General features: G+C 37.7%; 1 protein-coding gene across 3 annotated transcripts; it reads right to left on the minus strand.

Annotated features, from left to right (window-relative positions):
- Window positions 1-1355: 1355 nt before the first annotated feature.
- LOC125269666 (cytochrome P450 3A40-like) lies at window positions 1356-10251 on the minus strand. Of its 3 annotated transcripts, none has more exons than XM_048192617.1 (14): window positions 10108-10251; window positions 9640-9893; window positions 9338-9431; window positions 9199-9251; window positions 8382-8481; window positions 8148-8267; window positions 6117-6202; window positions 5745-5893; window positions 5455-5579; window positions 5284-5371; window positions 5029-5189; window positions 4486-4712; window positions 1855-2017; window positions 1356-1737 (listed from the first exon to the last, which is right to left on the minus strand). In XM_048192617.1, the coding sequence occupies exons 2-14, from the start codon at window positions 9705-9707 to the stop codon at window positions 1651-1653; spliced, it is 1521 nt and encodes a 506-aa protein (XP_048048574.1). In that variant the 5' UTR covers window positions 9708-9893; window positions 10108-10251; the 3' UTR covers window positions 1356-1650. The 3 variants fall into 3 exon arrangements, with proteins under 3 accessions (XP_048048574.1, XP_048048568.1, XP_048048561.1); XM_048192611.1 differs by having other exon boundaries at window positions 9640-10007; window positions 10108-10199; XM_048192604.1 differs by having other exon boundaries at window positions 9640-10185.
- Between the last annotated feature and the right edge of the window lie 270 nt (window positions 10252-10521).

Consider the following 10521-nt stretch of genomic DNA (forward strand, 5'->3'; position numbering starts at 1 on the left):
TGTAACTGACCTAATAAGAAATGTAATAACTTTTACTTAAACAATAATTAATACGTTTAGTGCATTTTAATGACTTTGAATTAACTTTAAATGTAATATCTTTTCCCACTCTACAAATCAATGCTCTGACTGTAGAAATGAAATAGTAATTACCTTTTTTGGTAACTGTTATAATGCAGCAGTGCACCGGTGATGACTTGAGCCCATCAGTCCACAGTAATCAGGCTTTTAAATAGTACTATTGCTAAACTTACCACACCAAACTATTTTAAAATATTTTTATTTTTATGTTTATACTATTTAAATGTTTTAAAATATGAGTGAAGAATAAAAAACTAAACTAAGCAAGGTATTTATCTGACAAAATTTTGGCAAAAAAAGGGGGAAAACTACAGCTAAAGGTTTCAGAAAAACAAAAAAGCTCAGAAAAAAGCACACATTGACTACAACAACCACCTTTTAATATTTCATTGGTCCACTTGTTTTTGCATGTGCTCATAATTTCATTGTATGGCACCCTGGCCAAAAATAATTTGAAATTTCATTTCATTATCACACATGAAACAGTTGTAAATGTAATGCTCCTAAGCAGTGTTTTGAAATCGGCCATCACTAGATATTGTTAAAAAGTCATTATTTTGTTATTTTTGGAGCACAAAAAATATTCTTGTCGCTTTATAATATTAAGATAGAACCACTGTACTTGAGAGAGGAAGTACCATTGCTGTCTATGAAGGCCTCACTGAGCCATCGGATTTCATCAAAAATATCTTAGTTTGTGTTCTGAAGATGAACGAAGGTCTTACGGGTGTGGAACGACATGAGGGTGAGGAATTAATGACAGAATTTTCATTTTTGGGTGAACTAACCCTTTTAAGTCAGCACTTTAGAATCAGTCTTAGACTTTACTAAAAGTTGCTTTTAGCTTCTTTATAAAAGTCCTACTTTTTACTAAGAATGTTTTGACACTTAAGTCAAAGACTACTCTTAAGAGCATTTCTGAGAAGTTTTATACATACGGGCCCAGAACAATTGTTTACAATTTGTGTTATGGAGTTAGCATACATCATATCATATATGATAAATTAAGCATACCCAATACCCAATATTAGCCTATATACAGTATGAGACCAGGGCTAGTTGTCACACAGGAGAACTGTCATGCCAAAAGTCCACTTACATAAATGTGTTTTCTCTAGATGGTTTCTAGTTCAAGCCCTCTTAAAATCTTAAAGTGTGTGTTTTTTTTTTCCTGTGAATTCTGTCTCAAAACTAAAATCCCTACATCCTATCTTTTCTATAGTGATTGAGTAACAAATGAACACTTGTCATTTACAGATACAACAAGTTGCATTGCATTTATTGCTTATATTTTATTAAATGTGTACAATTATAATTCTTTTTAATAAAATGTATTATTTTTACATTCCAAACTGTATAAAACATGAATGAATCAGGAAGAGCTCAAGGCCCAGCAAACCATGAGCAAATCTAAAAGAGTGTAAAAAAAAAAAAAAAAGAAAAAAAAAGAAAGGACAAGAGATATATGTGATATTTTAAAATGAAACTATACTGTATGCAGTTTTTCTTATACTGATTAACTTGTATAACATCTTCTACATAATTATGTTGAAATGATCAGTATTTTATTTATTGTTTTTCCTTGTGAGATCTTGGAGTAAACTTCAGTGTGATGGGAACCTTCGGCTGAAAAATAACATTCAGCTCCAGAGGGATCTGAAAATAAGAAAATTAAGAATAGTGCATTTATAACTTTGTGTTTAATCAAGAGGCAAAGCACAGTCTGCCATGTATTCCTGATTGTCTCTTTATGATGACGGTCAAAGTACCAACCTGTGTCTCTTTACAGGTTTCCACAGTGAAGTTCTGAAGAAGCTTCACAACAAGCAGTTTCATGAGCATTAGGGCAAATCTCATTCCAATGCAATTTCGAGGCCCGAGTCCAAAAGGCATGAAAGCGTACTGGTTAACCTCTGATTTATTCTCTGGGCTGAACCTGCAGAGAAATACAGAGATGCAAAAAGTTGAGCAATTTTTGCTTCAATGAAAATGTCTCAAACTGCATGAATCACATGCAAAAAGATTCAAATGTGAGAAAAACTGAAGGAAATGTTCAGAAAACATCAGTAGCTTAGTTTCCATCCACCTATTTATATACAATTATACCCATTTATATTTTTGGATATTGCATTTTGGCAAAGCTAAGATGCGGATAAATTCTAAAAATGTCCATAAGAACGTGCTCAATTGAATTGGTTAATTCTTTATTCAATAAGAAGACATGCGCATAAACTACGATGGAAACACATTTATCAAATAAATTCCTCTGCACAACAACAACAACAACAACAAAAAAACTCATGTGACTTTGCCTCAACAGTAGATGTGTTTAGATAATGTTTACGGTTACTCGCGTAACCCTTGTTCCCCGAGATAAGTTTGCTGACGCTTATGGGAAAACTTAGTTTTCTCTGAATCCTGAACCCTGATTGGTTCACATCTATACAACTGCACAGACAAATGGCATTTCAGCTCACCAGAAAGGGTGGGGTTGACTGCATATTCAAGTCATGCAGTAATGCCATATCGTCCGAATCTTTCAACTGATGAGCGGCTAGCATGACTCGATGTGAGGCGTAGCAGCACGGCAAGCTATGGAATGCTTGTTCCTGTTATCTCAGGGAACCAGGGTTATGCGAGTAACCATAAATGTTCCCTTTCGATACAGTTCACTTGCATTGCTTCTGGGGTCATGAGAATTATCGTCTGAGACCGAAGTGTGAATCACACCCATGAAGCAGGGTGGTCAGCGAGCGAATTGGAGCAAGTAGCCTTGTTCTATTATCCCCAAAATCTAGCTCGACCCTCCGGTGATGGCCTCCTATGTCCACAGTCAAGTGGAAAATGGTTGAAGTACTAAAGGCTGCTTCTCGCACTGAAGCGGGAGAACGGCACCTGTTAAAGCATTGAGAGGAGGAAGAATGCTCTTTTCATGAGAATGTAATAATTTTGTTTGGTTCGCTATAACAGTGAGAAGGGTTTTGGATGTGGAAACTGATGTGGCGAGCCCAGAACCGACAACAAACACATCGTCTCCTCTCCAGCATCCTGGACTGAAGAGGGGACTGGAAGACAGGCATGCTTTGAGGGTGGTCCAGCCTTGACGGGACTTAACCCTCTTCTCCTTCGTCCTGAGGCATAAGGACTGCTTCGGCTGCACGGGGTCCAGCACTATCTTGGGGTGAGGCCTTGACGCTTTTGATAAGGGTAGTGTTCGGATGGGACTTTGTGTACCCCTTTTCTTTGGCACGTCAACCGTGGAGTGCGGCCGAAGAAGAAGAGTTGACGTGTGCCGAGTAGGGGGCGTGCCACGTCTTAGTGAACTCTTGGTGGACCTCTGGGAAGAATGGGGCTGGACGCTGGTGAGGGGCCTGCTTGCGGCACTGGCTGCAGGAACCATTTAATCGAGCCGGCTTCATGGGGGCTCTTCTAGAGCCAATCAATCCAAGCTATGGCTTTAGTGAGGACTCCCATCAGCTCTGAGTCTATACGGGGCCTCATGTCATCATTCTGTTTAGGCAGCAGAGGGGCGGAATCGTCGCCAGAGTTCACCCACTCTTTGCACTCACAGGCAGCCAGAGACACTGTCTAAGTGAGAATAGGACCATGCCACTCGCACCAGATGAGGGGTGCTGATCTTTATGGGTGAGGAGCACAGGGGACTCGCCACATTGAGGGAGAGCGAGGCATGCAGGCAGTGGGCCAACGTGGGCTTGCTTCTGCCACGCTCCTCAGCTTGATTGCTACGCTTTTTCTTTCACCTCAGCTCGAGAGGGGAAGGAGATGAGGGAGTGGGCGAGTTGCTGAAGAGTGCGATCCGTGCACGCAGCACTACGAGGTTAACTTCTCGCAGTGTGGGCAGCTGGAGTCCAGGAGTGCCGCCTCGGTGTGGGCGTGACCCAGGCAGGAGATGCACTCGGTGTGCTCGTCTGGTATGGGCAGGTGAGCCCTGCACGAGCTGCAGTCGCAGCGTGACATTTGCAACAATGTCTGGACTAACCAGCACAGCAATTTCATTGCACAGCATCTCAAATGTTGGTTTGATCACTCTGAAATGCATGGGCCAACATCGATCATAAGAATGATTTGATTTAATTCCTTCCCAGAAATGTCTTGCGCGATTGCGTTCCCAAACACCAGCATTCAAACATAAGATAACAGCATTTACTGCATTTCATCTGCCGGCTCTGAGACCCAAGCCATTTATGATGAAGGAAAAAAGAGCCACAGTGGCTTCCCTGATTGCTGCAACTTCCATTTTTATTACATACACATATTTTGCGGCAATTTCCCAGGAAGTGACAAATTTGTTCTCTTGAACTCATGGGATGTAATTTGCAAATGTTTTAAGTTTGCAGCTTTTGGGGGAAACATAACTACTGTCTGAAAGATGAATCAAATCACCTCTCCGGTCTGAACTCATCAGGAGAATCCCAGAGCTGCGGGTCACGGCATAAAACATATGTAGGAATTCCAACCAGAGTGTTTTTTGGTATTGTCACACCATTGATCTCCACAGTCTTCTTACAGACCCTTTCTAAACGTGGGGCAGTGGGAAGGAGACGCATTGATTCGTTGATGGCCATTTCCAAGTAATCCATTTTCATCAATGCATCGTATGTGATGGGAGTCTGAAAAACAAAAAAACAAGACATGTACGATGCATATTATGGCTTTGTTTTAAACCTAATTCCTGTTCCTTAAGTAAAACAATTGAACTCCAAACTCTAAAACTGCTTTAAAATAGTTTCTTTACACCAGGGGTTCTCAACTCTGGCCCTCGAGGTCCACTTCCCAGCAGAGTTTACCTCCAACACTGATTAACTTGTTCAGGTGTTTGATAAGTGTTGGAGCAAAACTCTGAAGGAAAGTGGACCTCGAGGGCCAGAGCTGAGAACCCCTGCTTTACACAAAATCTGTGAACAGAGCAGAAGCCGGTGCACTCACATCAGGAGGGAAGTTTGTGTCAATCTCCTCAACCAGCTTTTCCAGGGAGTCTGGATTAGTCACAAGATTATAGAGGAGGAAAGTGAGAGTGGTGCTTGTAGTCTCATAACCTCCGAGGATGAAAACAAAGGACTGGGAGAGAATCTCATGGTCTGTTAGTCCTGTCAGATTCACAAGACAGCATATTTGAAAACATGTCACATCTCTGATGGTCATGTGCATTTGAATGAGTCAATTCTGCGCTGCCTCTCAAACCTTTAACTGGTTGTTCACTTGTATCGTCCTTAGCTTGATCATCAGGTATTTGATTCTGGATCATGAGCTTGAGAAAATCTACTCGACCCTGATTAAAAACACAAAGTGTGGCATCAATATCTCTGCAAAATCTGAAGCTGTAGCTGAAGAGTGAAATAGTGACAAACATACATCTGATTTCTTGCTGTGCTCGTCCTTAATCTTTCTCAAGGCATTGTAGAAAAAATCCATAGACGACCTCGAAAAAAGACTTATCCCCATTTTTCCAAAAAGAATTGCAATGGAGGGAAATAAAGCTGAAAAAACAAAAAAACAAAAAACAAAACCCAAACAAACAATTTCTTAATTTTCTGAGATCTCAAATCTAATTATTGTAACAATTTTTTCATGTAAAATTATGTAAAACTGTTTTAGTATGCAAATCAACAACAAAAGTTACTTTTATTGTACAAATGACATACTGAAAAGCAGAATGAGAGGACTGAACAGATTGAACTGGAAAAACTTCTTGATGTTAGTAACGAAAGGATCATCCGGGTTGTTTATGGAGTCGATGTCAACGCTAAAGGAGGAGCTGGTGACGACATCCAAACTGTATGGAGCGAAAACTCTGGAATAAAAATAGTGTTGTTTTCTTATTAAAATATATTTGAGATCATTTACACATCATTACATGTGGTTCTCATTTATACACTACTACTACAAAAAAATTTATGATAATCATTATTTACTGAAAGATTTGCTGTAAATGCTTCAGTAAATTTCATGACTGACAGCGAATGCTCTTTATGTTTTAAAGTTATGCACTTTATTTAAAGACAGATGTAACATACTCTTTTATTTTAACTGGCTGCTTGTGGTCTCGCTTTTGCATGTTTTTAATAAAACGATCTGCATGTGTCACAGCTATGGGAAATATCTGAAACATATTTAGAAATAAGTGTTAGTTACACAAGTGTCATGTGAGCAACAAGTACCGTATAAAATATAAATATTATATACAGACATGGACAAAATTGTTGGTACCCTTAATAAATATGATCAAAGATGACTGTAAAAATAAATCTGCATTGTTTATCCTTTTGATCTTTAATTCAATTCAAAATTAGCAAAAATCTAACCTTTCATTGAAAGTTGGGAAAAACACACACACATTATGAAATAAATGTATTTCTCCAAAACACGTTGGCCACAATTACTGGCACCCCTAGAATTTGTTATGAGTAAAATATCTCTGAAGTATATTCCCATTCAGGAGTATAAACAACAGGAAACACAAAGGCCAAATTCCCTTAATCATCCATCACAATGGATAAAACCAAAGAATATAGTTCTGATGTGCAGCAAAAGATTGTTGAGCTTCACAGAATAGAAAGTGGCTATAAGAAAATAGCAAAAGCATTGAAAATCCCCATTTCCACCATCAGGGCAATAATTAAGAAGTTTCAACCAACTAAAGATGTTACAAATCTACCTGGAAGAGGACGTGCGTCTAAATCGTCCTAATGCACAGTGAGGAGGAGAGTTGACAAAGTAGAAAAAGACTCTCCAAGGGTCACAGTTGGAGAATTGCAGAGATTAGTTGAGTCTTGAGTCTCAGAAAGCAAAAAAAAAAAAAGATCAAACAGCACCTACATCCCCACAAGTTGTTCGGGAGAGTTTCAAGAAAAATCCTCTGCTCTCATCCAGAAACAATCTCCAGCATATTCAGTTGTCAGACACAAATGGAACTTCAAAAGGGACCGACTTCTGTGGTCAGATGAAACTAAAAAAAAATTGCTTTTTGGCAGCAAACCCACCAGATAGGTTTGGTGCACACATGGATAAAAAGTACCCCATGCCCACGGTTAAATATACAGCTGGATCTTTAATGCTGTGGGCCTATTTTTCTGCTGGAGGTCCTGGACATCTTGTTCAGATACATGGTATCATGGATTCTATCAAATACCAACAGATAAAAAAAACAAAAAAACAAAAATCTAAACCTGACCGCTTCTGCTAGAAATCCAATAATGGGCCGTGGTTGGATCCTCCATCAGGACAATGACCCAAAGCAAACATTAAAATCAATACAAAAATGTGCCACGGAGCACAAAACCAAGCTTCTGCCATGGCCGTCCCAGTCCCCTGACCTGAACCCTAAAGTAAATGAGTGGAGTGAACTGAAGAGAAGAAGCACCAACATGGAGCTGGGAATCTGAAGGATCTGGAGAGATTCTGTATGAAGGAATGATCTCTGATCTCTTCAGATGTTCTCCAAACTCATCAGGCATTGTAGAAGAAGACTCAGAGCTGTTATCTTGGGAAAAGGAGGTTGCAAAAAGTATTGAATAAAAGGGTGCCAATAATTGTGCTAACGTGTTTTGGAGAAAAACATTTATGTCATAATGTGATTTTTCACCCACTTTCAATTCTTTTCCTTCAATGAAAGGTTAGATTTTTGCTAATTTTATGAATTTAAGATCAAAAGGATAAACAATGCAGATTTATTTTTACAGTCTTCTTTGATCATATTTATCAAGGGTACCAACATTTTGTACACATCTGTAATAGTATACAACAAAAGGTTTTGGCAACAAAAACATTTTAAAACATTTCTATAAAGGAGTACAGAGAGACTAGATCCCATTTCCTGAAACAGCTCATGTCAAAAGGACAGTTCAACCTAAGTTTGTTCAAAACCTGTGGAACAATATTGGACCCCTTTGTATGAACAAAAAAAAACATACAAAATTTCTTCACAGTATCTTCTTTTAAAAAAAGTGAGGAAAAGAAAATGATTCAGGTTTGGAACAACATGAACGTGAGTAAATCATGCCAATTTTCATTTTAGGGTGAACTATCCCTAAGGACCTGTACTATACCTCCTTCAGTCGTCCACTTGTGAAGTATGGAGAAAGTGAACCACGAATTCGTTTCCATCTCTCATCTTTAACTATACTTATTCCATCAGCAAAGGGGCCGGCCAGGTCTGCATTTGTGTCCTGTACAAATTCCAAAGAAAAAAAAAAAAAAAAAAAGAAGATTTTTTACTGGGATGTAAAAGGAATCCTCAGCCTTCTTGCCATTATGGGACTTTCTGTATATGTGGAGCTTACTCTTCTGTTAGTGAAGGTAGAATAACAATCTTTCACCATAATTGCTTTGATCATTTCCAGGTCAGTGACCATTAATATTGGGAGTCTTCCATCATAAATCCTGAGCAATGAAAGAAATTTTAATTGATCAGTTTGCATTCACAGTGATCTAGGCAAATAACTACACTACCATTCAAAAGTTTGGGGTCAGTAAAAAAAAAAAAAAAAAAAAAAAAAAGTGACAGCAAGGATGAACATTGATCAAACATTGATCTAGTGTGACAGTTAAAGACATTTATCATCTTACAAAAGATGTCCATTTCAAATAACTGCTGTGCTTTGAAACTCTTTTCATCAACAGAATAATACGATATTTTAATAATAATAATAATAATAATAATAATAATACTACAGGTTTATTAAGCAGCAAATCTGGAAGACTGGAGTAATGACGCTGAAAATAAAGCTTTTCCATCACAGGAATGAATGACATAAAATATACTAAAGTAGAAAATGGTTATTGTAACATTGTTAACTGTAATAATAATAATAATAATAATAATAATCCACAAGATTACTGTTTTTACTGTAGTTTTGATCAAATAAATGCAGCCTTGGTCAAAAACATGACCAACCTCAAAACTTTTGGTAGTGTAAAGTGCACATCATTTTGCCATCAGAGCTGTTCTGAACTTAAGCATTACATAATATTTAATTGCATATTAGTGACATATTATAGTATTTCAGCCATTATAAGTATTATAATTATAAGTATTATCAATCTGATGTTAAGGTCAACACATTCTTTCAACAGAGTAAATTTATAACTGAGACTCACCCCCAAACTTTTCCATACTTCTTAGCACACTCCATATCAAAATTACACAAACCCTAAAATACATTTGCATAGACAATTAATCAATGAAATAGAGTCTTATTTCTCCTATATTAATCAAAAGCAAAAGTGAATTACTCACTTTAGTGTATAGGAGAAATGTGCCAAGGAAAGGCCAAGGTCTTGGTCCTGGAATTCCCAGTTTTTTGAAAAATCCATGTGGCCAAACACCGTAACTACAGTGTGATCAATAACAGAGATATCAAACTACAAACAACCACATCAGATCCATTACATGTAGACAGAGATCTTCAATTATGAACTACCACTACTACACAACTACTAATTAAAAATTAGATACATTAAATACAGACAGATATTTTATTAAAAGCTATAACACAGAATGTTGGTTGTTTAGACTTGCTATTGTTGTTCAATACTCACATAAACAGGAGAGTTATGACCAGAACCACCAGGCTCCAGGTCACAGACAGAGATGAGAGGTCAATCATTGTGAGTCAGCTGTATTCTTCAGTCTCTTCAGTTTCTCTTCAGCTCCAGAGATGCTGTTGCTTTAGTTTTTATTCACTACAGACGGCTCATGATAAGGAAGTGGGCGTGGTTTACAGGTGCACAAGGTGACCAAATAAGGAATAGGCCTAAATCGACAGGTTATGACCGGGTGTGCCTCATACGTCCTGAAAAGAGAAGCTGCGGCTTCTGACACCTCTGACACTCATTTTTACGTTTCGAGTTATCAGTGCTGTTAACTGCACTGACCAGCAGTCAGTGGCATAAGCCTTCAGTTATTCCTTGGTTAAGAAACATACATGAAAACGACGAAAGACACACAAAAAAGAAAACAAGTTCGTTTTAGAGTGTCAAATAGAGTATCACATCGATTTTACTCACCTTAGATAAGAGTAAAGCCTGAGGTTTATATCTGCGACTTAAACATACACACTTCCTGTTTTCTTCTGTTGCACAATATCATAAGCGGGTCCTTTTCATTGTATTTTTTAAACAGTTTATAGTGACACCCATTGGCCAAAAAAGAGAAATTACTTTAGACTCAAACTGAGTTCAGTCGGATTCTGATTCTTATTTTATATACAGCATGTATGATTCATGTATGATCACATGATTCTATAACATACGAATGCATCCTTCAGTCACTTAATATGTTCCTCCAGATAGAAAACAAATGTATTTTGTCATGTTAAATGTTTATGAATGATAGATACTCTTTTCTTTTCTTTTCTTTTCTTTTCTTTTCTTTTCTTTTCTTATTACCTTTGTTAACTTTAAGGTCCCACTATAATATTT

This window comes from Megalobrama amblycephala, linkage group LG1 (genome assembly GCF_018812025.1).
Source record: "Megalobrama amblycephala isolate DHTTF-2021 linkage group LG1, ASM1881202v1, whole genome shotgun sequence".
NCBI lineage: Eukaryota > Metazoa > Chordata > Actinopteri > Cypriniformes > Xenocyprididae > Megalobrama > Megalobrama amblycephala.

Excerpts from the sequence above, each read along its gene's own strand:
- LOC125269666 (XM_048192617.1), bottom strand. The coding sequence starts at position 9,707 with ATGATTGACCTCTCATCTCTGTCTGTGACCTGGAGCCTGGTGGTTCTG. Across the intron at positions 6,203-8,147 it reads CAAGTGGACGACTGAAGGAG|ATATTTCCCATAGCTGTGAC; the intron begins GTATAGTACAGG and ends AATATGTTTCAG. Across the intron at positions 2,018-4,485 it reads GATGAGTTCAGACCGGAGAG|GTTCAGCCCAGAGAATAAAT; the intron begins GTGATTTGATTC and ends ATTTCTCTGCAG.